Here is a 27331-nt window from a genome sequence, read left to right as displayed (position 1 = left end):
TGGCAGAAAACAGATGCTTCATTTGGGACCTGGGAAGAGGTGAATAATGTATCTGGGAGCTCAGATGAACTGACATGTAACTACATGCTGATCAAGTAACAGTAATACAAACACTGAAGTTAGTTACCACCTGATTTTAATATTGTGAAAAACCATAAGCATGAGTGAGTAGCTGTAGTAAGTTACAGTTTTTAATACCCACCCAATTAAACTCATCCCTATTGCCCACTGTCATCTTTTTGAAATGCATGAGTATGAACTACTACAAAGACAAACCTCACCCTGGCAGAATTTATACTGGCTAAGGTTTCCTAGATAATTAAGTGTGTACGCACCGAAGCCTGAGGGAGGCCTTGTTACTGTATCTATTTTGTAAGTGAGGAAATGGAATTAAAAGGTTGATAGCTCTGATAACATTTTACTAGCTAGGATGTCACTAAGCTGAGATATTTAAACCCCTTTGTGATTAAATGTACTTGTAGAGGGAAAACCGAATGAAAAGTCAAAAAAGAAAATCTTCTACCATGCACATCTGTGGTGACTGCAGAGTTTGTCATGAGAGCTTACATGACAAAATCATTCCTACATGGCATTTGTATTAGACTTGTGTCTACTCCAACTGCATAGCTTTAAATCTGTGGATTAGCCATGAAGAGTCTCCAACATGTACTGCTTTACAGGCTTTAAGTGAAGTATGCATGTACATGTGGGGATGCAGACATACATACATGTACACACAGCTAAAAGATAAGAAAATGCCCTGTGAAAATTCTAGGCCAAGAATCTTAGTGCCAAAATAAGCTGGGTGGTCACCCAGCCTTTAATCCTAGCACTTGGGAGGCAGAGACAGGTGGATCTCTATTAGTATGAGGCCAGCCTAGTCTACAGAGTGAGTTCCAGGACATTCAGAGCTACACAGAGAAACCCTGCTCAAAAAGCAAACAAAAGCACCACCGATGTCACCTTCTTCCTTATTTACACATTGAGGAAATGGAGTAAATCTTAATTAAATGAGCAAAGTTAAGTCATTTTTCTATAGGGCACAAAGCAACAGAAAGTAGATTCTATTTACATTGAGTAAAAGCATGCTTGTAAAGAGCTGAGGTTCCAAGAGATATAGCTATTCTGGGAGATTAACCTGCTATTCTTTGGTAGAAGCCACGCTCAGAATCCTCTTCTGTCTGAGTGGGGCTACACTTCTAATCCTTACTCAGTATCAGACACCTGAGACTTTAACTTTGTTTGAAACTTAGAATATTTAATTCTGCACACCTCATTGGAGGTCCAGTGATCTGTATGCAATTATTTAATAATTCTATTTAAAGTAACTCTGGGATTCTACGTGGATCTGCCCACCACAGGCGGGACTTTTATAATAGGACTCGTTGTGTTCTTCAATCCATCTCTACAGTATGATTTACTTTTAAAATCATAGCCCGCTTCTGTCCCCTTCCTAGTGAACTGCCCACCTTGTTCCTAAGAAAACTGATCTTAGTGTTAGACTATGAATTCAAGTAAGGAATTCAAAAAGAAAAAGCATGTCCCACGAATAAAGTCAGCATTTCAACACATCAGTTGCCATTGATAGACGTATAAAATGACCAAGTGTCAAAATTTATCTGAGAGGGAGTTATCTGTCTCTGGCTCTTTTGCTAGCTCTTGGAACCCCACTCCTGATGGTTTGCCTTGTCCAGTCTCTATGAGAGAGCTTTTCCCTTGTCTTGCTGTATCTTATTTTGTCCTATTTGGCTGCCATTTTTTTTAGAGACCTGCTCTTTTCTGAAAAGGAAACAGGGCACTAGAGGGGTGGGGTGGGGGTAGGGGTAGGTCTGGGGGAAAGGGGAAGTAGGGGATGTAGGAGAAATGATGGGAGGGGAAACTGTGGTGGGAATGTACTGTATGAGAGAAGAACCTACTTTCGATAAAAAATTAAAAAGAAATACAGAAAATGCTCCCACGGACTTGCCTTCAGGCCAACTTGATGAGCCATTGAGATACATGGACTGAGCAGAACAGTGTGAGCCAGGAAGTGCCTGAAGGAACACATCTGGTAATTCTCCCACGACTGGCTCCACCGACCCCTGTGCAGCTTGTTCTCCTCCCTCAGGCCATAAAGGTGTCCCTAATCTTTTCTTGAAGCCTCCTTTTGTTTCTTGCTTTTTTTTAATTAAAGAAATTATGCTGGGGAATTACATTCATAAGATTAATTTAGAAAGTAGGACTACAGCATTTATGGATACCTTGAACTCTTGGGTCCCTATCTCTGAACAAACAATCTGCAAAGACAGAGGAAAAGGTCTTATCGACTCCAAAGACTCCCAGTTGCCCCCAAGAATGTCTGAGGTTCCATCTGCTGGGGCCAGGTTTGTCTGATTCCTACAGTGAGCAGCCTCAGCAAGGGAGGGGCAGGTTCTTATTTCCTCAGACAAAGCTCTGTGGCTTTCCCTCACCTTTGCAGGACAGTTTCATGAAAACTTCTACTTTCTGACCTTTGCAGGGCCACAGCACTCCCTGTGGCTTCTCAGTGTATCTCTGGCCTCTACCAGCAATGTCTTTACTTCTGCACTTTGCCCTCTCCCAAGAAAAGGCTTACTCTAAACTCCACACCGTTGCCAGTCTCCTGGGCTGATTTCAGTTGGAGACACAGTTCTTACCTAATTGATCTTTGCTGACTCATCCTTTGCTTTGCTTTTTTTTTTTTTTTTAATGCCTTCTCTAAGTCTTTCTTGCTCTGGCCTCAGCCACACGAAAATCCCTTCTGAAACAAGAAGTATAAACACAAAACTTCCTCCAGACTGAAACAAAAACCATTCATGCCTATGTGACAGAAAGGATAACCAAGGCCTCTAAATGCTAGAATCAGAACCAGTAATCAATACAGGCCTCTTGTTTTGTGACTCTACCCAAGAAATACTCAAAATGTTGAATGACTAAACTCCAGTCAGAATTAGGTCCTTTTGGAACAAAACACTATTTTATTAAGTTCCAAAAATAGTTATAATTATATCCTTGTATAGCTACTTAAAAAGTATTAGAAATGATATATTAACATATTGTGGGGGTTTGCTGTGACAGAGCTGACCATGTTTTGGGGAGGATTGTGAAAAGGACATTGGAACTTTGTGCAAAAAACGTCATTGAGTGGTCAATGTTTGGTGAGTTATTCTGTAAGAGCTGAGGACAGTACAGAAGATGGAGGCCTGGCTGATGAAGATTCAGAGAAAAAGTTAAAGTCTCTCTCTGGAGCATTTGTTGTTTTGAATTAAGACTCTGGTTCTGGTTAGCTGGGGCTGAAGAATCAGCTGTGGTTAACAGGATATCAGAACTATTAAATTAAAAATTTGCTTTGCTGGAATATCCGATGCTGCTGGGCTGGAGCTAAAAAATTAGCAATGATTAAGAAGAGACCAGCGGTGTCAAGACGAAGCTGCACATCTCCTTCCCCGCCACTGGCTGTCAGAAACTCACTGAAGTCGATGACAAGCACAAGCTGCGCACCTTCTGTGAGAAGCGCATGGCCACAGAAGCTGATGCCCTTGGTGAAGAGTGGACGGGTTATGTGGTCCAGATCAGCGGTGGGAATGACAGACAAGGTTTTCCCATGAAGCAAACATGGCAGAGTGCGCCTGCTGTTGAGTAAAGGCCATTCTTGTTATAGACCAAGGAGAACTGGAGAGAGGAAGCGCAATCACGGCTGCACTGTGGATGCCAATCTGAGTGTTCTCAACTTGGTTATTTTGAAGAAAGGAGAGAAGGATATTCCCGGACTGACAGATACCACTGTGCCTCCTCGGTTGGGGCCTAAAAGAGCTAGTAGAAGCTTTTTAATCTCGTCAAAGAAGATGATGTCCGCCAATGTGTTGTCAGAAAGCCCTTAAACAAAGAATGTAAGAAGCCCAGGACCAAAGCACCCAAGATCCGGCATCACGTTACTCCACGTGTCCTGCAACATAAAGGCTGCCGGCGTATTGCTCTGAAGAGACACTGCACCAAGAAAAACAAGGAGGAGGCTGCAGAGTACGCTAAACTTTTGGCCAAGAGAATGAAAGAAGCCAAAGAAAAACGCCAAGAACAGATTGCCAAGAGACATAGGCTGTCCTCACTGAGAGCTTCTACTTCTAAATCTGAGTACAGTCAAAAATAAGTCTTTAAGAGTAACAAATAGCCCGGCGGTGGTGGTGCACGCCTTTAATCCCAGCACTTGGGAGGCAGAGGCAGGCGGATTTCTGAGAAACCCTGTCTCGAAAAACCAACCCCCCCCCCAAAAAAGAGGAACAAATAAATAATCAGACCTTGACCCCCAAAAAAAAAAAAAAAAAAAAAAAGAGACCAGCACCACTAACATAAAATTTTCTGGGAAGTATTTCCTGAGAGCAATCAGAGCTGTGTTCCAGAAGCAGCCAAGGCTGTATTTCACACTAGCAGCTGAGCTCGACAGAGTAAGAGACACCCAGGTAGTACTGGTTTTGAAGGAATGAAGGAGTTATGGAGAACAGTTGAGGCCTGGCACTATGAGAGGCCAGGAGAGGCCACTGATAAAGTCTCAGTGGCAGTTGAAGGCCTTGGATTGAAGGAGTCATGCAGAGAAGTTGCGGTTTGGCACCATGAAGAGAGCCCAGGAGAGACTATTGGTGAAAGTGCAGCCCAGTTGCAAGGGACCCCAGAATTTTGGAGATGACAGTACCATGGGATGACTACTTAGGACAGCAGCAACAGTGGAGTGGAGCCAGTGGGAGTCTGGAAGACACACTGTGTGCACAGCAGAGGGTGGAGTGGATGACCCAAGCCCTTTGGAGTTGTTCAGAAAATTGTGAGTGGATCACAGATATTGGATGTTATTTATACAGTTAATTTTGGATTTGCTTTCTTCAGATTATGACTGTGTCCTGGTTCTTCTCTATTGAAGTAAGGAAGTATGTACTTTGATAATTTTTTACATAGGAACCCACAACGGAGAGATTTTGAACTCTCGAGAAATTTTGGATTTTTAAAGAGACTGGACTCTTAAGAGGCAGAGGCAGGCGGATTTCTGAGTTCGAGGCCAGCCTGGTCTACAGAGTGAGTTCCAGGACAGCCGGGGCTACACAGAGAAACCCTGTCTTGAAAAAAAAAAAAAAAAGAAGAAGAAAAAAAGAAAATGTCTCCATAAGATCAGGCTGTATGTATGCCTGAGGGCATTTTCTTAATTAGTGACTGATGGGGGAGGGAGGGCCCAGCCCATTGTGGGTGACACCGTCCTGTGCTGGTGGTCTTGGGTTCAAGCAGGCTGAGTATGCATGAAGTCAGTAAGTGGCCCTCCTCCTGAGTAAGTATGAAGTCAGTATGTTCCAAGGTATCTGATGCACACACAGATACACACGTAAACAAAAAAATTAGAATGAACTTCTATTAATTGCAAAAATAGTTTCAGTAAAAAGAATATACTTTTCATTATAAAACAAATGATTATTTTTCAAATTTTTTTTTCAAATTGGAGACCTGTCATTTCAATGTACTTACCAAGAGACTCTCTCCTGCTACTCCTCTGTTATTAAAAACCACACACCTAAAAATGAGGAAAGAACTCTGTTATTTCTCTACATGATTCTTCCTGGTGATGTACTATTGAGATCATCTTACTGGCAGTACCCTGCAGCATTAAAACAGTAACAATGTTGGACCAGGAATATAGCTCAGTTGGTAAAGTGCTAGCCTCGCAAGCATGAAGCCATGGTTATAGTGATAGCATGCCTATTTTGCCAGCACACGCAGAGGCAGGAGGGTCAGAGGTGCAGGTGGTTTTAACACAGGTACCAGTAGCAAGTTTGAGACTAGGTCAGGACAGATGGAGACCCTGCCTCAAACATCTGCCAAACAAACAAACAAACAAACAAACTAAAACGGTCTGTTTTAGGGACTTTTGAGATAGCTTAGCTGGTAAGAGGACTTGCTACCAAGCCTCACTTGAGTTCCATCCTATGACCCACAAGATTCAAAGAGAGAACTGAATCTTGCAAGTTGTCCTCTAAGCCCCACACAAGCACAATGGTGTATTCGTATATGTGTGTGAATGTGTACTAAAAATGCGTGTAATAATGTCATATTTTAATACCAAGCAGTAGCATTGCTTGGTGCTACTCTCTCTAATTAATAACTCTCTCTAAATGATTACAAACCCTTACTTTTCGGCTGTACTAGAGATTAAACCTCATGTTTGCAAGTAAATCACTCTTACTACTGAGCTATATTACCAGAACTAAAGAGTTAAAAAATTCTGTATATGAGTTTGACTAGAAAGTTACATATTAGTCTCATGTTACCTTTTCCTGCCCGAAAGTGTATGTATACTTTAAAACATTGTGTGTGTGTGTGTGTAATAAGCATTTCTAAAACAATTTTAAGTCACATTTACACATTGTTGGTTCAAATGTCTTCTCTACATTGTATCTGTAGCATTATCCATACACTAGAGACCAACTCTTATTTCTCAAGGTTCAACAAACATGGTAACCAGAATTTTGTTTTAAATTAATATTTACTTTAGCAGAGCATAGTGGTGAGTGCTTTTAATCCCAGCACTCAGAGGCAGAGGCAGGCGGATCTCTGAGTTTGAGGCTAGCCTGGTCTACACATCGAGTTCAAGGCATCCAATGCCGCACAGTAAGATTTTCTCCATTGTATTGATGTTATTCTAAGACATGGGACCTCCTACATTGCCCAGGTTGGTCCTAAACTCAGGTTCAAGTCCTGCCTCAGCCTCCCACATTCCACTATTCATGGCTTTCTTTATCTTTTTCCCCCCTAAAAAAAGAATGGCAAGACAGACTAGATATAAATAAAATGTACACTGGCCACAAAGATTCACTTGCATAAACACCTAAGCCATGCCTGTGCCCTTTAGCCTGAGGTTCCTAGTCAGTAAGAACTACTTTAGAAAGCAAACAGTAAGGACAGATTCAAACAGCTTCTGGGGCAAGATGTTCTATGCCTGCCACTGTGACAAAGCCACAAAGCCAGAGAGGGGAAAGGACAAGATGATTTGAAGATGCAAAAGCAGCCTGTCCACCTGGGGCTGTCGTCCAAACTGTAGACTGGGCACTCGAGCCTCCCTCCCCCAATACCCTCACACGCTGTGACTGTCTACCACCCTGGCAGAACACAGTTTATACACTTTGCAGGGTCACTAATATTAGAAAGAGCATTCATTCAAAATGCTAATTAAACCGAATCTACTGAACTAAGCAAATCAAAGCCTACAAGAGATAAAAGAGAAACAAAACAGTAATATGGTCCTTCGAGGAATGCCTTCAGTTAGACTGGAAACCTCTGGGCCATATTCTTAGCTGACAGGGGTCCTATGACCTGCCACAAGAGTGTCCAATGTCCAATGAGTGATACAGAAAGTAAAGCTTGGGTTCAGCATGGCAAAGTTCATTAAGGAAGATTTCATGGAAAAGGCAGATAAATCTTATGCTGACACAACAACTGTAACAAAAATACAAGGTAAGACTAAAATGTCCTAAGTGTCAGGGAAGTAAGATGTTATATTAGTTGAAACATGGCTACTCTGGTGGTTTAAATGAGAATAGGCCCCATAGGCTTATATATTTGAATGCTTGATTCTCACTTGCTAGAACTGTTTGGGGTTAAGAGGGATGGTCTTCTGGGAAGAGGTGCGTCACTGAAGGTGGGCTTTGAGGGTTCAAAATTCCACACCAGGCCCAGTCTAGTTGTCTCTGCCTCCTGTTTGTGATCAGATGTGAGCTCTCAGCTACTGCTCCTGTGTCATGGCTGCCTCCTGCTGCTATGTTCTCCACTAGAATGATCATGAACTAACCCTCTGAAACTCTGAGTAGGCTCCCAATCAAATGCTTTTTTTTTATAAGTTGCCTTATAAAAGGTCTCTCCTCACAGCAACTGAATAGTAACTAAGACAGCTATCTAAAGGATAATGAATGTGCATGTGTGTGTCTGTGTCTATGTGTATGCAGGTGCCTAAGGAGGCCAGAAGAAGACATAAGATTGCTTGGAGCTGGAGTTATGAGTTATTGTGAGCTACTTGATGTAGGCACAGGGAACTGGACTCAGGTTTTCTGCAATAGTAGCAAGCATTCTTAACTGCTGAGCTATCTCTCCAGCCCTCAGTACAGAATGCAGGGTTAGAGAAGGTAACAAGGGGGTTCTAGTTCTAGAAATGTCAGAGCAGAGCTTATCAGACTAACACTTCCACAGAGTATTAACTATAATCTTTCACAATACAGGTAGAGAACAACACCAAGGCAAGCAGAAATGGTAAGCCAAGCTGACAGAGAAGAGAAGAACACCCGGGAAGAGCATTGGGAAGACTCCCTGCTTGTTGGAGATTCATGCTAATGATTTGAATGCGCATGTCCAGACGCTGAAGGTCCTTGTCCCCAACTAGGTTTTGATCTATCAATAAAGATGCCAACGGCCAAATAGCTGGGCATGGGATGGGACACTGAGAGTTGCAAAGGCAGGATGCAGAGAGGAATGAGAGCATTGCTCTGACTTGGGGGAAGACAGATGGAACGCAGTAGCAGGAGATAAAGCCACCCAACCATGTGAGACTCTCTGGTACGTGGCCACTGCCTACAGTTATGGACCATGGACTAGAGATAGCTTTAGGGTGAGGGGGGTGCACGCCGTCTGGGAGCACAAAGAGGAATATGGAAAACTCACCACTACATATGGTGCACAGTGGGTCAAGGACCCACTAGTAAATAATTTAGGGATTCTGAGATGGAATACACACACACAAATGGTATAAGTCTAGGAGGGGGGAGAACTGGTTTCTCAGCAAGCACATAAAACTAGAACAAAGGAACATAGCCACTGGCAGGGATTTAACCAGCTGTCTGCTAGGAGGAGACAGTAAGAAGCAGACAATAAAGCTGCCTGCCTCCAGCCACCAGATAAATAAAGGATAGAGATTTATAAATCTAATTTAATTGTTTTTAAGGGAATATACAGATTTTTCCCGAGCCACGTGGGGATTTCTTCCCGCTGTTCAAAACTGATAGAGCTTAAGATGAGAGACAGAGAGCTAGATGGAGACACGGCAGATACTAAGCTCCACAGAAGGGAGAAGTTAGGAAAAGTGAATGAACAAATGCTTAAAGGTATTTAAAAGTCTTGCAAGGGCAAAGTCTTGGGATCTTTGAACATGGTCTACACAGGATTTCTGGGGTTGTCAGCAGCCTGGTACAACAAAACTTAGAGCCTGTAAACAGGCTTATACAGTAAGTAGAAGGGAATTCATTAAAGTTTATTATACAGAGATAATAAATATTGAGGCATTCAATCTTTTAAAAAGTCAGATCAAAAGCAGAGGGTAGGCAGCCTAATTTATCTCAGACAGTAGAAGCTTAGGCCTTAAAAATTAAATAAAGAAAAAGGGGCAACTACCATATGTACCCACAGAGATACTGATCTCCATAGTAGGGTGGGTTTAAGTACACACAGATGTATAAAATACTGAGGCTTTTGATCTTAAGTTATAGGTCAAAAAGCAAAAGGTGGTGAAGAAGCACTGTCTCAATGGCTAATATCTGTTTATGTTGCTTTAATTGCTTTGAATTGTTTTAATTATCAAAATGCATGTGGTTAAGAGTTTGGTGGTTATACTAAAATTCCTTTGGGAGAGAGGTCAAACTATACCTTTAATAATTTCTAGTTACTGGATCAAGGACATGCTATTTTTAGAGAAAGGCTCTATATTTGTGTTGAGAGGAAAGGAGAAAAGGCTTCCTTCCAGAGTGATATGGATCAGATATGATAGGTGAAGACCACCTAAAGATCTCAAAAAATTGAGAAAATCAAACAAAACAGGTACATTGATCTGCTGATTCCTCAACATGGGAACAGCCCAATAACTGGCTTAGACATAAAAATGTCTCTAGCCAAAACTTCAGCTAAAATGAGACAATAACTCTTATTGGTTATGGAACCCTTACAATCCCTCACGCCCTCCTTCGTATGGCATGAAGACTTATCACAATTGGTTATTATAAAATTAACTCATAAAAACAAGTTGTCTTTCACCTGCTCAAAAAAGGAGCAACATTTCATCATTAACTGACCTGTGCACCCTGCACAATCCATACAAATATCTTTAGTAATTATTTATTTTACTTTATGTATAAGAGTATACTGTAGGTGCCTTCAGAAGAGGGTATTGAATCCCATTACACATGGCTGTGAGCCACCATGTGGTTGCTGGGAATTGAACTCAGAACCTCTTAACCACTGAGCCATCTCTCTAGCTCCCATACTAATACCTCAATGGTACTAAAATTTTGGTTGTGAGATTCATATATTACAGAATGTATAGCTTTGACAAGATTCATTTTCAGAGGTGCTGAACTGACCTGCTGTTCCAGTCCCCTGCTTCCTGATGCTGTCCAGAGAATTGCTTCCAGAACAGCTTCAGGACTGCTGCTTATTCCAGATGATCTAGCCTCATCCAACCTTTCAGATGGATCCAGTCAGAACTTCAGTCAAGCCCTGAGGCTTCTAAGCATACAGAGACTGGATAACAGATGCTAAAGCTAGCTTTCTTAAGTCTAACCAATTTTCTTATTTTCCTCCCCCTCCCCACTCCTTTAAAGAATTTCTTGTCACCTCTATTTCAGGATGAAGAAGCCATGGAGAGTTGTCAGCCTGATTCCTTGGGTTTGGGTGTCTGGTTACGGTTATTTTATAAATTATAGATAGGTTGTCATTTTAAGGGGTCATTTGGGAATGGTCATAATTTTGAACAGGGAGGAAGTAGATGGGATGGATTACTAAATTTATTCTTGAACAAAACATTGTGTAGCCATAATCTTACCTTGGTAAAAATCTTTGTCACTGATGTAAAACTGAAGTTATAATTTCTTACATTGGTACAGAATGTATATATTGATAGAGAATTAAGGTTTTCCTTGGTATGGATCTGTATATTGGCACAAAGACTGAAGTTAATACTGTTACTCTTAGATAGGCATTGAGCCTGTGCGACTCATTTAAGAACAAGATGATTAAGTAACTCATGTTAAGAGCCAGATAGAAACTCACGGTCAGGTTAGAGTCTAATTTAATTATAATAAAGTGCTTCCTTTTTTTTTTTTTTTTTTTTGGTTTTTTGAGACAGGGTTTCTCTGTGTAGCCCTGGCTGTCCTGGAACTCACTCTGTAGACCAGGTTGGCCTTGAACTCAGAAATCTGCCTGCCTCTGCCTCCCAAGTGCTAATAAAGTGCTTTCAATTTACTCAAATAGAAATGAATAATAGTCGCTATGGTTTAACAGTTCAAATATATTTTACATAGATAGTCTACGAAAACATCAGAAATCCACAGAATGTGACATTTAATGTTATTTCATTATTAAGGATCATTTGGCAACGAGACATGTCTGCTCCTGACCTCCTGACAGCTTCCCCATTCTCCTCCAAAGAAGAGCTGAGCCCCTTCACCTCCAGGGGAGGTAGCCACGGGCAGAATTGCCTATTTCATCTGCAGACAAAATACTGTCCAAAAAAGGATAAACAGCTGGGGCAGTTGACTACTAATTTCTGCCAAGACAAGATAAGCTAGTCCTTCGTATTCCTACGGCATTTCTGGGTCTGCCAGATGGCTCTGGGCCAAAAGGCTGAAGACCAACGTTATAAGAAATTAGGGGACTGTTCAGCTGTTTCTACAACTGTGTAAGTTTGAGAAGCTATGTTTGATGTTTTCTGTATTCCTTAATACTTAATTCATTCTTGAATTTCTGATGGGTTGAAGATTAATTATAGTTCCATAAGCAAACATGTTGTTTAACATTAAAGATATGATATAGAATTTAAAACATGTTTTTCAGATGGTGTTACATGCTAAAATCAAAACATAATTCAATATAGAATCGTAAACTCTTTAAATTAGGAATGATGGAAGAGTACTTTATCTTAATTGACACATATGATGGACTGGATGTGAACTGTATATCATACTCTATAATTTACATAATTGTTGTGGTTGTTCTCAATTTATGTCTGAGAGACGAGTTTTGTTTTTGTTTTTTAGACAGCAAAGGTGAGATGTTGGAGATTGGTGCTAGTGCTTTGAATCTGTGTGCCCAGATGCTGAAGGTCCTAGTCCCCAATTGGTTTTTGATCTATCAATAAAGATGTCAATGGCCAATAGCTGAGCACAGTGTGGGACACTGAGAATGGGTAGGACGAAGAGAGGAATCAGAGAATCACCTGAACTGGGGTAAGAATGGAACAAAGTATTGGCAGGAGATAAAGCCATCCAACCTTGTGAGACTTCAGATAAGTGGCCACTGGCTACTTCCATGATTGGGCCTGGGGTAGCAGGGGGAGGTTTAGGAGTGTCCAGCCTTTGAGGTAGCAAAGGTATTTTAAAATTAACTGGCGTGTGTGTGTGTGTGTGTGTGTGTGTGTGTGTGTGTGTGTGTGTGTTTTCCATTTAAGGATCCAAGGTAGCTCCTGGGTGGGTGTGTGCATGCAACTGGGTGGGAGCACAAAGCAAAGTAGTGAAAACTCACCTATATACCTGCTTAGCTCTGATGAAGATGGGAGTAGTTGGCATTTTTCAATGCCAGACAAAAATCTAATAGAAATACTTGGTCTTATAAGCTTGAAGAATATAAAATTTGGGAGAACTATTGCACTTGATAAACAGGGAAGACACAGGAAGAGCTCTAAATTTTAAATGAAAACTGGGCCTGAATCTCTCCATAACTTCCCTGTTGGCCACTCCTACCCAGTGATTCTAAGCAGCATCTTTAAGGCTGTAAACTAGACAGAGCTTCTAATGGCTGCTTATCACAGACAAGACAGAGTTTGAAGTTTGAGTTTGGTCAAATTATCTAATTGATAAAATAAAGAAAACTCAGCATTATCCAAGAAAATGTAATAAAATCTAGATTTTTTTTTTTTGAGACAAAGTTTTCTTGTGTAGTCCTGAATGTCCTGGAACTCACTATGTAGACCAGACTGGTCTCGAACTCATAGAGATCCACCTGCTTCTGCCTCCAAGTGCAGGGATTAAAGGTGTACCACCACTGCCTGGCTCAGAATCTAGGATTTTTGGTTGTAAGCCTAGGTTTAATGGCTTAGCCATCTCTCCAGCCCAAGAATCCAGGATTTTAAAGAGAGTGTTTCCATAGCATAGCTCAAAATTAGTGAGCCATAAAGAAATAGGAAAACAAAACCTACACTCAAGAAATAAGACAACTGCCCCTGGTATCCAGGGGCAGAGTCAAAGAGAACATAGAATACTCGGAAGTTGTGTATATAAAGAATTAAAAAGGAAAATCCCAGCTGAGGAACAGCATCCACTAAACATGGAAATTCCTGAGGGTGGAGAGGTGGCTCAGCAGTTAGGAGCACTGCTGGCTCCTCCAGAGATCTGGGTTCAGTTCCTATCACCCACATGGTGGTCACAACTGTCTGTAACTATAGTTCTGGAGTATCTGAAGCCACCTTCAGGCCTCTTTAGGCACCATGCACACACATGATGTACAGACATATATGCAGACAAAGTATTCCTATATATAGACAAAATGAAGATAAATGAATCTTTAAAAAATGGAAATTCCAGCCGGGCAGTGGTGGCGCACGCCTTTAATCCCAGCACTTGGGAGGCAGAGGCAGGCGGATTTCTGAGTTCGAGGCCAGCCTGGTCTACAGAGTGAGTTCCAGGACAGCCAGGGCTATACAGAGAAACCCTGTCTCGAAAAACCAAAAAAAAAAAAAAAAAAAAAAAAAATGGAAATTCCAGAAAGCTGATGACATAGCTAAATCACAGAGTACTCAGCATGCACAAGGCAAGGTAACTTTCCCTAGCGTCATAATAAATGGAGCCTGAGTTGTCCTTTAACAACATAAAAAGAGGCAGGTAGGTTGGAACACCCTACACTCGGCCCTAGCACTCAGGAGGCAGGCTGCCAGCATATCTCTGTGAATTTAAGGTGAGTGTATCCTTGTCAACATGGCAATTTCCAGGCCAGCCAGGGCTACACAATGAGACCTTGTCTACACACAAACAAACAAACAAACAAACAAACTAACTCCAATATCAATATCAATATCAATATACATGTAATTGAGATTCCAGAAAGAAAAGACAAGAAGAATAAAAACAAAACCTAAAACCTCCAAACTTTCCAGATTTGATATAAAAATATCTAAACTTATAGATTCAAAGAGAAAGAGGGAAAAAGAAATTTTAAAAATCTAAAGTGAATTATAAATGGTATACCTTAAATCTACTATATCAAATTAATATAAACAGACTAAAAATCCCAATTAAAAAGTAGAAACTGTCAGACTAGATTCTAAAAAAGAGGTCCAATATGTATATACATATACATGCACATACACACATACATATTTTGTATATAGTTTGTGGAGTTTTGTTTGTTTTGCTTTTCATTTCAGGGGTTCTCTATATAGTTCTCTGTCCTGGAACTTACTGTGTAGACAAGGCTATCCTTGAACTCACAGAGGCTCGCCTATATCTGCCTCCAAAGTGCCACAACTAGAGGTGTGCACCACCATGGCCAGCTTGATTTTTCAGTTTTTTACAGCCTTTTGTAAGCTGGAATTGAAATCACTGTGTAGCTAAGGAGGATCTTAAACTCCTGAACCTCCTGCTTCTCCTTTCCAAATACTGGAATTATAGCCTACTATATCTGCTATTAAGTCTTAAAATCCAGATACTTTGAAAGTTAAACAATGAAAAAGGCTGAACATGTAAACAGTAAGCAAAAGCCAAGCATAGTCATAATAATATCAGTTAATTAAATACTTTGTGGCATGAAATTAAAAATGACCTATCAAGTTTCTGGCTTAGGCTCAGAGAAGGGACAACAGGTACTCTGTCAGATTACGAAGGTAAAAGTCCCTGAAGAAACCTCAAGAAGCTGGCCAAGGAATCAGAGGACAAACACAAGACTTCCAAACAGAAACAAAAAGAGGAGTGGAAGAAGTTTAAGGAGCTAAAGCAAAGGCTGAGTAAAAGGGCTCCCTGACTATAGGTGAAATTAAAAACAAGGCAAAGAGCAAGCTCACACCTGAGATCATGATGACTCTTGGGTCATTCCTAGTTAAATACCTGCAGTCCCTGTTATAACATCCGTTGCTGCCTACAAAGTGATGACATGGATGCTCAGAACGGAACTGGGGTTCTCTGGAAGAGCAGCAATCACTCTGAACTCACTCCCAAGCAATCTCTCCTGCTCAACATTATCTTGGTAGACAATAGTTATGGCATGTTAAAGAGCTGCTTATTTTTTTTTAAAGATTTATTTATTTAATTATATATGAATACACTGTAGCTGTCTTCAGACACACCAGAAGAGGGCATCAGATCTCATTACAGATGGTTGTGAGCCACCATGTGGTTGCTGGGATTTGAACTCAGGACCTCTGGAAGTACAGTCAGTGCTCTTAACCACTGAGCCATCTCTCCAGCCCAAAGAGCTGCTTATTATGAGCTGAGCACCTACACATCTAAGGGTATGAAAGTTGTCAAAGGACCTTTGTGCTGGTGCATGCCTATCATCTAGAATACGGAGAGGAAAGCAAGGGGCATCAGGAATCCAAGGCCAATGTTAGCTACAAAGAGAATTCAAGGTCTTCTTCGGCTACATAACAACCTGTATCAAAAAATTAAGTTGTTAAGGCTCCTCAAGAACTAGTAACGCCGGGAAGTGGTGGCGCACGCCTTTAATCCCAGCACTTGGGAGGCAGAGGCAGGTGGATTTCTGAGTTCGAGGCCAGCCTGGTCTACAGAGTGAGTTCCAGGACAGCCAGGACTACACAGAGAAACCCTGTCTTGAAAAACAAACAAACAAACAAACAAAAAAAACAAAAAACAAAACAAAACAAAAAAAAGAACTAGTAACATTCCAAACAGCTTTTATTCAGCTCGCCACTTCTCTGTCCCCTACCCTCAAAGGCTACATTTAATTGCCACAAGCCAAAGCAGCAATTCCAGTTATCTTTGATGAAGAGTTAAACCTTAGTGGTCCTGTGGATTTAAAAACCAGAACAGCCAGTTACTATTTTATGAATATGGTTAAATTTTTAGTCATGATATTTCTAAAACTAGTGGCTACATGGACAAAAGTGTCAAGCACTTTCTGCACTTCCCTCAAACACAGCTGGCATCAAGACTGTCCTTTCAAGAGTCGTCTCACACCATTTTATTGAAATCTCCCTTTCAGCCCTGTTGCTTCTGATTTGAAATTTACTCAGCAGCTTTCTTATGCTCTTGTATTTTATCTTACTTATATGAATCCAGTCCAGGTCTCCACATTTTTTTTTACATATATTTTGTCAACTAAATATGGAGCCAACTTAGCTGAGTGCTAATAGGTAACAGAAGTGTGACAAGACCAGGCACGAAGCATGAACTGGAAGTTAACAAAGACGGCAGAGGCCTGTCTGTCTTGCCTTTGGATTGCTCGCTGGCTGACCAGACATAGTACCCTAGGCTTTTTAAAAATGGTGTCTTTCGGGAATAGGCTACCCAGTGTACCTCGCTTCTGTCTGGCCTGGCCACAACGTCAAGGCTCTTTCTTACACGAGAGAATAGCTCCCATTCACTCCTGTGGACTCCAAGAACAATACTTTCAAAACTTTTGTTCTCGGTGACGGACCAACAGGTCAATGTTCTTTATACAGACTGGATGGGAGCCTCGTAAGTCTAAGAGGTGGAAGGAGTTTCTACAAAAAAGAAAATGGAAGAGCAAGGAGATCAGAATAAAATGTTTCTGGAAGTATATGGAGTGTGTAACCCTGGGATCTGAACTCAACCTGACTCAAAGATCCCCTGACCCACCTCACTGTCCTTGTTATGTAAGTTAATAACATTCATGTCTCCTTTTCCAAGGAGGATGGGAGTTCTGAACACAGAGTGTATCTCTTGGGCATGCCAACTCTGATAAAAAGAACCCTGACCATGAAAGGTTAGAGGTCATTTTTGTTTTTGCTTCTCTGTGTATGTGTGTGAGGATGAAAGCAAAGCCCTGGACATGCCAGGCAAGGACCTGCCAACTAAGATACATCTTCATCTCTGAGGTGTCTCTCACAGTGGGCAATCTGACAACAGGGTCACTTGTCAGCATAAGTATTTTCTAGACTATCATTACCTAATCTAAACCTTTCACCAGCGTTTTCTAATATGCTTAACCTAGCTAGTCTCAAGAACAATGAGTAGTAATTATTTCTCATACTTAAAAAATGTTATTTTTACAAAAGGTTAGTTACCAAGATAGAGAGTTAACTTAAAATAATTTCTAATCTAGCCTGGGAGAGGTAGTCAGAACTCAGTCTGCTGTTTCAGCAGCTCAGTTTCCTCAGTGTGGTGGTACCCTTGTCCTTCCTCACCCTTCCTCATCCTTCCTCCCTTAAGGAAGTCTTCACATCACCTCCAAGGTACCACTAATAATGCTGATCACTGAAATCCAGACATCGTGGTTACTACACCCGTACATACAATCACAAGCAGAAAATAAAGACACACTTGAAAGCAGTCAAATTTTAACCTTAAACTGCTGGGAGCCGACTCTGAGCAGAAAGCGGCTATCATCTTTGCAGCCATCTTGAGCCATATACCCTGAAAAGAGACTTGTTTTCAACAGCCTACGGCAGCTGAGCACACTCTGATAATTATCTTGATATACCCATGATTTCCTTTCAATCAAGGCCAGACAGTGGTGGCACACGCCTTTAATCCCAGCACTTGAGAGACTCAAGTCAAGACTCAAGGTGAGATTAAAGGCGAGACTCAAGGCGAGACTTGAGGAGAGATATAAAAGGAGAGACTTGAAGAGAGAACAGGGTAGACTCTGTCTCGTCTACATTCTTCGAGTCTCCGTCCCCACTCTCTCTCTCTGTGGCTAGGCCCTGACCCTCAGACCGGAGCAGCAGAACGGGCCGTTACATTAAACTATCTCCCAAATGAATCTCTCCCCTTGCTGCCAATAAGTGGGTTCTGCAGTGAATCAAAAGGGCATTGTCCTTCAGAGCACAGAACAAAAAGTAGGAAAAAAAAAGTCATGAGACATGCTTCAAAACACATCTTAATGTGCCTTGACTTTACTCCACTTTGGCACTGAGGATCCAACCCAGGGCCTCGTGCATGCTAAGCAAGGGTTCTAACACCCTGTCCAACTTGGATCTTGCTGGGGCCATTGTTAGTTTGCATTTTCCATCCCTTGTAACCAACTCTGGCTCTGCAGAATGCACACTTCCCAGTTTCTGCACACACTGTCACTTCAACTAGACTATAGGTTCCTAGGGAATATAAGCTCTGATACTGCATAGCACCAAAATACTTAATGACTGACCTAGATTTCAATGAGCTTGTTATTACATAATTCTGGATGGGTCACTCCTTAATATTAGCTAGGGGCAGAACATAATGACAAATGAGTTGTTTTTTTTTTAAAGGCCAAGGTAACAGCTGGTCCAGATATAGTCAGATTCGCTTTTTCCCCTTGTTTTTGTTTTGCTAAAGGGAATCAATTCAGAGAATAAAAAGAGGGTTTAAGAAAACATGGTATTATTCTGGTACATAAGCTACTACTACATGTGGGTTTCTTTTATTTTTTTAATTTCATTTTCTTGATGAGTGTTTCACTATGTTGCTCAGGCTGGGCCCCAAATTCTGCGGCTCAAGTGATCCTCCTGTCTCAGTCTCCTGAGTAGACTATAGGTATAGCATCACGAAGAGAGATTCTGTGTGTTTGTGTGTGTGCATTCATGTGTGCATGTGGAGGCCAAAGGACAACCAAGAGTCCTCAAATTCTCCTTTGTTTGAATCAGGGTGTCTGTCATTACTGTCTGCTTCATATGCCAGGCTAGCTGGCCTATGATATCCTGGGCTTCTCCTGTCTCTAGTACCATTTCCTGGGAGGAGCAGTAGGAACCACACCTGTGTTGTATGGTGTCTGCTTTTGTTGTTGTTTTGTCTTTAAATATGGGTCTCTGGGGTCTCAAACACAACTCCACATGCTTGCATGGCCAATGGTTTTATCATCTTGAGTCATTTCTTCAGTCTCTGAATTGAGTTTTTTAAAGAAGCCAGAATAGGGGCTGGAGAGGTGGCTCAGCAGTTAAGGGTACTAGCTGTTCTTCCAGAGGACTCAGGGTCAATTTCCATCATCCACATAGCAGCTCACAACTATCTGTAACTCCAGTTGTAAGGGATCTAGAGCTCTCAGACAGACATATGTGCAAGCAAAAGACCAATGCACATGAATAAAAATAAATAGATCTCTAAAAAGCAGCAGCTCCAACACGATGATAATATCTGTCACTTGGGAGTGATAATGTCTGCCATTTGTAGCACTTGGGAGGCAGAGGCAGAGGCAGGAGAATTTAGAGTCCATACCAGCCTGGACTACATACTGAGTTGTAGGCTAAAAGTGAGACCCTATCTCAAAGAAAAGACTTTTTGTTATTAGAGGGAACTAACCATTTCCCAGTCCTCTGATTTGTATGAGATGTTTTTCTTGTGGCCCCAACCTTTCTTATTTCATGTGCTCTCTAGGAAATGGATGTCTCAACAGATTGATAAAACTGCAAAGAATTTATCAGTCTCCTCCTACTGGACATACTGTAACCATGGTGCTATGAATAGGGTCACAGTAGGCAGGTCAAATACTCTCCTTCTACGTCTAGTTACCTTTGACCTAGTTAGTAACACCTTTGCTCATAATTATCTTATATAAACTTTGGCCTAGTTTCCTTCCCATCAATCATTGATTTTCAGTGAGTGGAAAATGTGTTTACATCGACTATAAGCCCTTCCATTTCATTCATCCACAGGCTGGGAGTTAGATTCTCTCTAACGTCTCAGTCTCTTACTAGACAGCATCCACAGTTCCCTTGTGACCTGACAGAACTCATGCCCCTCCCAAGTACCCTATTTTACATAGGGTAACGAGTAGAAGTGGATCCTGGCATCATATGGATGTTTATCTCTGTCTACAAACCTCTGTTTTAGGAGATATTATAGTGATGTCCACACATTCCTCAAAGGACATGAAGTGTGGCTTGGGCTTCTAATTATAAAATTTACCACTCTGAAGAGAGGCCAGAAGATGACAGAAAGAAGACAAACTTTTCTACAGACATACTTTGTACAAGCAAGTACTGTGTACACCCCAACTAAGTTCTCTAAAGCAGATGGGGGAGCAGCTAATGGCTTGAAATATTCTCTAAGTGGCTCGGTGAGCCCGACACAGGAGTCCAGGTCCGAAAACCTTGCCAGCTGCTGAATCCTCAGCCAAACCCCAATAACTGAGCTCCTTTTCGCCTCCTTAGGAGGCAGCACAGCTTTCTTTACAGCTTTCGGATTTATGTTTCACTTCAGTGGTCTCTGAAACTCCCTGTACTCTGTGGTAAATCTAAAAAACATTTTGTAATTTGTAATCCATGCTCATTGACTCTGAGAGAACTATCTGATTTACCCTGATCTGACTGGTGGAACGTTGCAGAAGGAATACTGTGTGAGTTCTCAGCTGGGCCTCAGAGGTGACAGCTTCTGTGCTTGTTCAGTAAAAAAAACCACCAACAGAACAGTTCAGGGTGAGCCTACATGCAGACAAAGCACCATGACAGCTGAGCTGAGTGGCCCCAGCTGAAGCTCCCCCCAGCATCTAGCTGTCTTGACAGCTGACAACATATGCATAAATGATTCTAGCCAAGACTCCAAGATACCTTCAGGGACCGAAGCCCTAACTGCCCACCTCTGGGACTGAGCAGAGCAGTTATTTTAAAGCACTAAGTGCTTGGGAGGCTTTGTTAAACGGCAAAGCTAACTGATACAGTCACTCCAACTTAGAGCAGAGACTTGAGGCTTTATTTGTAGAACCCAGAAACTTGAGTGTGTGTGTGTTGTATGTACTTATTAATATGGGTATATGCATGTGGGTACATGTGTGTGGAAGAAAGTGGTTAATGCATGCTACCTTTCCTCAATCACTATCTGCGATTAGTTTTTCAAGGGTCTCTGAGTGAACCTGAAGTCCATCAGTCTGAGTAAACTGGCTAGCCTAATGAGTTTCAGTGCCTTGACTTCCATCTCCCTGGTGCTGGGGTTACAGAAACACATCACTATGTCCAGCCCCCACCCTCCTTTTTAAGATTTACTTCTATTTCATGTGTATGAGTGTTTGTTAGCATATTATGTATGTGAACCATGTTGCATGCCTGGTGCCCATGGAGCTCAAAAGAGAGTCTAGAATTAGATTTACAGGCAGCTGTGAGCTGCCATGTGGGAGCTGGGAACTAAACCTGGTCCTCTGCAAGAGCAGCCAGTGCTCTTAACTGCTGACCTACCTCTCCAGTCCCGGTGCTCATTTTTTCAAGTGGATTCTGAGTATCTGAACTCAGGTTCTCATGTTTACTGTGCAGGAATTTCACTGACTGAGCCATTTCCTCAGCCAGATAGAAGACTCTTGGCAACTAAAAAGAAATGGTACTAGGCCCCAGGGTCACTGATGAGCTTCCTGATAATACCTTGTTCTTTCTTCCTTCTCCAGGCAAAGGCCAGTCTAATTCTGCCCAGAACTCCTCACTTCAGACTGGTGCTCACATAGACTACATGAAACCCTGGGTTAGGTCTGCGTAACCTCCTGAACCCAGAGTAGGGACAAAGTAGTCACAACACTCTAAAGGCTGGAGGAGAAGGACCAGAAGTTCAAGGTCATCCTGGAATAGTTCTGCAAGCTGCTGACAAGGAACTGGCCCAACCTTCTCTTTCGCATAAGGTCTCAGATTAAAACACAAGGTTTCTGATTATTTCTGTCTTCCCTACATTTTGGCTACATTGTAACTTTGAGTTAGCCTGAGCTACATGAGATCCAGTCTCAAAATTGGAGTGGGGAGTAGCTTTATAGACCCCCAGCTTTTTAGCATGACCAAGTTTGAGATGTAAATTAGAAACAAGCTTTTTAACTGGGTGTTGTTTAGAAAAGAAATAATCATAGGTTCTTGCTACTTCCTAGCAACTGAGTTCCAGAACATTGTATCTGAGCTTCTGAGAGAATGCTCTTTTATGGACAGAAGAGGCTTCTTTGCTTTTTGATCTTTGTAAGATCAGAGTTAACTTGTTAAAACAGAATTTTCTACTGTGCCATTTCCCTCTTTACATCAAAATGTTTTTATTCACATAAATTCAACCTCAGTTTTTCATACAAATGAGTGTTTCCAGTTTAGCAAGAGTTGACTCTAAACACCAGTTACAGATCATACCATTGCAATATTACCTAAAGAAGACTAACACACACACACACACATACACCACTATCTTTCATAACAGCCCTGCTTTAAGACTCTCGAGCTGAATCTGAAATGTAAAGCTGCTAAGTCACATGGAAAAATTGTACCTGGTGGCAAAGTTGAATAATAGTTGCTCAAAAATGCTGTGGTATCAGCTGGCCATCAGCCACAAGCACCTGCAAATTCAGGTGGACAAAAAAGGAACTGATTGCCTGTGGAAAATAAGGATGATCTACAAGCTGATATTTAACATTTTTCACACTTGGACCTAAAGCTAGGCAGATAAGATCAGCAAATCTAAAGTCCAAATTCTAAGTGTGGTGTGAGAGCCTCTGTATACTGTCTCAGGAGCTGGGAGCTGTTATTCTGCATGGCACTGTCTCCATTGAGGGCCACAGCTGTATATTGGAGGGAGGTAACTCTAATTTCATTTGTTCATTTATTCTTGGTTCGCCAAGAATTGTTTCCTGTGAGGTGATCAGTTAGGAAAGGGAGACAAAAGAATCAGATATAATAAGTATATCTTATAATATACTACATAATAAGTATATAATAGTTTAACAGATTGCTTTATTTATTCATGAAGGTGTGTGTGTGTGTGTGTGTGTGTGTGTGCGTGTGTGTGTGAAGGGGTGGGGGAAAAGTATACACCTAAGGGAAAAAAACTTTTGTTTTGCTTTGGTTTTTTGAGATAGGGTTTCTCTGTGTAGCCCTGCCTATCCTGGAACTCAATCTGTAGACAAAGCTGGCCTTGAACTCACAGAGACCCACCTGCCTCTGCCTCCCAAGTGGCAGGATTTAAAGGCGTGCTGGTGGTGGGATGAGGGTTGCGATAGTGTTTCTATGTACCCTCATAGCCTAGAGCTTCCTACAAAGAGTTAAGCTAGCCTTGAACTCACAGAAATCTGCTTGAACTCACAGAAATCTACCTGCCTCTGCCTCCCTTTGCTGGGATTTCAGGTGTGCCCCAGTATGATCACTCAGCCTGAAATATTAACATATCTGTAAGAATTAAGTGAAAAACAAGAAACAATCTTTCACTGTTACCTGTATCCTAATTCTTCACTGAGATGGATCATATGAAGGATGTAGGATTCCTTGCTTGTTCCAGTGAGGCCAGGCAAAAGCAAGATAGTAGGTCTGGTGCTGGCATCTGCATAGCATGCACTGTTATTGTTATCAAACCAGTCCAATGAGATCTGTCCTCCGTCTGCTGTTTTAATGAGTTCGCTGCAAGTGACAGTTCCAAAGGCATTACTGAACAGTCCTTTCAGTTGCATCTTGGTGTTTTCATTCTATAAATATGACATTATCTGGTCATCTCAAAATAACTTACCTACATTCGCAAATATATACATATCTATAGAAGTCACCTTTCATTACAAAAATATTATGAAGATTAATGCCATATTTCCAGCAGCCCTAATAAAAGAGGTAAAAAGTGAACTACAAAAGGGGATATTAGGGTAATTGGGGTGTGTGTGTGTTAATGTAGTAAAAATGCATTATATACATGAACAAAATTATCAAAGAATCAAAAAAATATTTTAATTAATTTAAAAAGAATAAGCTTCAAAGAACTTCAAATATTTGGGTGGGAGTGTGGTAGAGCCCCTGGCTAGCATGCACAGGGCTTTCCATTTATCTGTGGTACCACATACACACACACACACACATAGCCCTTCATATCTACTTTCATTATTTCCTTACTACTCTCAAATGCCTAGTACTTAGCCCCTATTTGATTGAGGTCATACAGATATACCAACAGGGAATTAAGAGGAAGTCTAGGGGTGACTAGTTCTATGCTACAACTCTTCTGACTCAATGATGCAACCCCTCACTGAGTACCTTACAAAATCTGCTTCTTGAACAATTTCTCACATAGCATCTGTGAGCCCAATATTACAAGTTGGCAGGGAAAAAAGGAACTCTGGAAAGACTAGATGACTCAGGGAAATTAGTAACAGACACCATTTAAATCTCCTGGTTAGATATGTCCCTGTCTATGTCTGCAACACCTTAAAGACATTATCCTCAAAAATACATGTGCTTTTTACTGAGTTCTTTTGTGGGGAGACACACAAAATCTAAAGTTATTGACAGCTGTCTAACCCCTATCCCAGGATCGTCAACATATGAATACATTCGTGTATCTCATCAAGGTGTCTAGGTCCTCAAGAACAAATTAGAAACAGTAACACGGCTCCCCTTGGCCCCCCAAAGCGCTTCTCATGTCCCAGAAATAAGCCAGGACATTCATTCTGTCCATTCACATTAGGATGAAAAGGAGAGAAAACAAAACAAAACGGTGGGGAGGAGCAATACCTCAATATTTTCCTGCAGCTGGAGGTAGGTGGGTAGACCCGGCATCCCTCCTATTTTCTTGTCTCTTTAACATTGTTTCTTTTGTTAACCACAGGTGTATTAACTAAGAACTGGAAGCGGGGAATTAAAACCTGTGATTTAGAAGGCACATCTCAAGATGGACATTCACTTACTTCCTATACTGCACCGGGGGCTTGGCAGTGATGAAGGGTCTCAGCAGTGTCTGTCCTCGGCTCTCCCAGCACCAGACCGTCGGGTAATAGGTTTCTGTCACCACAGGACAGTGGTCCTGCAGGAAGCGGCTGAAACTCTCCCCTCCAATCACTAACTGGGGTTTCTGCCGGGAGAAGCAGCATCGGTAAGGGGTCCAAAACAAAGTTTATGGCGGTCGTAAACCAGCAACCAGCGGACTTAGCAGTATCCCCACCCGAAGGCCGCGCGCAAGCCCTCCGATTCCATCTCCCCGGAGACTGACGCACAGAATTCACAATCACAACAGTCTCAAGCTGCGCTCAGTCGCATCCCGGGAGAAAGGCGAACTGAGTCCGAGTGCCCTTCCCGAAGTACCGCAGCTGTGCAGGCCGGACCGAGGCCAGGAGGACCTAGTGGCAGGACTCTGGACCTCAGCGGTAGGCTAGTGTCGCCGGCGCACCCGCGGGTCCCCAGGGCCTCCCACGCTCCACTGCCCCCGCCCCCGGCTCACCTTGGCAATGCTGCTCAGGTAGTAGCAGGCATAGGCGACGCTGAAGCCCAGGATCAGCGACAAGCCCACGCCCGAGCCGAAGAAACCGACGCGAACCTGGTGCTCCAGGTAGAGCGCCAGCTCCCGGGACAGCACCCGCAGGTCCATTGCCAGGCGCTGCATGGCGCGAGCCCGGCGCAGCTGCAGCGGAGGCCAGCTCGCGGGAGCGCTGGGGACCAAAGACGCGGGGCGGAGGAGCGCGGCTTCGGTCTCAGCCAATGGCGGCCTGGGAGGCGTGGCCCGGGCAGGCCCGCCCCACCCCACCTGAGAACCTTCCAGACGCGCGCTGGAACGCCCCGGGGCCGTGAACCCGCCACTGTCCCTCCAGAGCCCGGAGAGAGAGCGCGAGCCCAGAGGAAAACAGGGCTGGCCGCCCCTTGACCTTGAATTAGTAGACTCGGACCAGGTCGGGAGCCCGTAGTTTGCAGAGGGCCCGCACTTCAGATTCCAAAGCAGACGCAGAAGGAGAGCTTGCACGACCAGGGAGAGAATCCTCTGTCCCACTGGAGCTTGCATCCGTAGGGAGACTGTTTAAAGAAAAAACATCCCATCAATTGCAAGACACTCATGGTGGACTTTCAGTCTCCCGGTGAATCTTTTAAATAGCTAAGTGCTATTAAATGAGAACTAGGTCTAGAAAAGGTCAGGTACTGGAAATAGGATTCAATCATATGGCTGATTAATTAACTCACAGGTGTATGACTACCTAGGATGCGCACAGGAAACCATTTATGAAGTAGGCTCTCCTTAGGCTTGTTTGTGGCAACATAACAGAAGGCTGAGAATAAAGACGTCTGAAACAAGAGTAGCAAGATTGCAAGATTAAACGGGGAAACAACGAAGAGCTGCTGAGACTAAAAAATGTCACAGAGTTCTAAATTATTTGAATATATTGCTTTTTTTTTTCTTTTTAAAGACAGAGTCTTATGTAACTCAAGCTGGACTTTTAAATTTTGTATCATGTTTTTGAATCAAATGTAAACAACAATAAAGGACAAAGAGAACTGTATTAGTTAACATTGTTTCAAGGTTAAAAGCTAAACCACAGAAGGCATCCTATCTTCTAAACTTTGGAGGAATGTCTCTGCTGTTTAGTCAGATCTGTGAAGGTGAGGTGTGTAGGTGGAACTCTGTGAGCATCCTGTACAGAATATATTGTAACAAGGAAGACTGAGGCAAATCTGTGCCATGTCACCTTGCTAATAGTCTATAAGCACTATTCCTGGATTTCATTGGAAATTCATCAATTCCCATATCTTAGAGGTTGGGATTTGAGAATTTTTGCTTTGATTTTAGTTTCAGGTGCTGAGAACTGAATGTGTGGCCTTGTTCATAGTATGCATGTGCTTCATCAATGAGCTATGCCTCCAACAGTGGAGAAATACACCAAGGCTCACAGGGATGGCATAGGCTTGAGAGCATCTATGGCTCACCCAGGCTAGCAGAATGTTAGGAGCACTTCCCTTCTTGCTTTGCTGGGGATCTATGCAGCTCTCTGGGTTTAGTAAGTGATGTTTAACCTGGCCTAAATATCCATATCAACATTCTAGGTGCTTTCTCCTCTTTGTGTGCCATACAGACAGACTGGAGGGGGAGAAGGGATTGGGGCTTTGGATTCTTGACCTGGGAATTTTTTTATTTTAAAGACCTTTCTGGTGATAGATACACAAATGCTGCCTTTGCGAGATGAATGAATTCCTCACTTAGAATGGGGAAAAGATGAGAGGGTGATCCTGTGGCTAGACAGGTGTGTAGGCCACACTATTAAATGGTTTCTGATAGACTCACTCTTGTTCAATGTCTTCCAGCAGGCTTTCTTGGCTTGTCTCCATAGCTTCATTCTTTTCAAGAAGTCTCTTTATTTAGAGGTAACTACGTATGTGTCAGACTTTACCAATGATGAAGATGCAGGATGCTGGGTATATGGCAGCCAGGTTTCAATGCCCAGAACTGAAAAAAAAAAAAAAGCAGAAAACCAGATA

At 42.3% G+C, this 27331-nt stretch overlaps 1 protein-coding gene and 1 pseudogene across 1 annotated transcript in view; one reads left to right on the top strand and one right to left on the bottom strand.

Moving 5' to 3' along the window:
• Abhd3 (abhydrolase domain containing 3) overlaps positions 1-25512 on the bottom strand; it is a 41196-nt gene extending 15684 nt beyond the window's left edge. Inside the window, exons 1-4 of the mRNA XM_028759507.1 lie at positions 25311-25512; positions 24781-24944; positions 23327-23509; positions 5500-5545 (exon numbers count right to left, since the gene is read on the bottom strand). Coding sequence (XP_028615340.1) covers positions 5500-5545; positions 23327-23509; positions 24781-24944; positions 25311-25472 — 555 coding nt within the window. The 5' untranslated portion in view covers positions 25473-25512. The remainder of the gene's footprint in view (positions 1-5499; positions 5546-23326; positions 23510-24780; positions 24945-25310) is intronic.
• On the top strand, positions 1505-4144 carry LOC114614065 (annotated as a pseudogene).
• Positions 25513-27331: the final 1819 nt, after the last annotated feature.

This window comes from Grammomys surdaster, unplaced genomic scaffold, assembly GCF_004785775.1.
Source record: "Grammomys surdaster isolate TR1022 unplaced genomic scaffold, NIH_TR_1.0 126298, whole genome shotgun sequence".
Classification (NCBI taxonomy): domain Eukaryota; kingdom Metazoa; phylum Chordata; class Mammalia; order Rodentia; family Muridae; genus Grammomys; species Grammomys surdaster.
The sequence above is the reverse complement of the archived record's forward strand: the minus strand, read 5'-3'. Positions and strand labels throughout refer to the sequence as shown.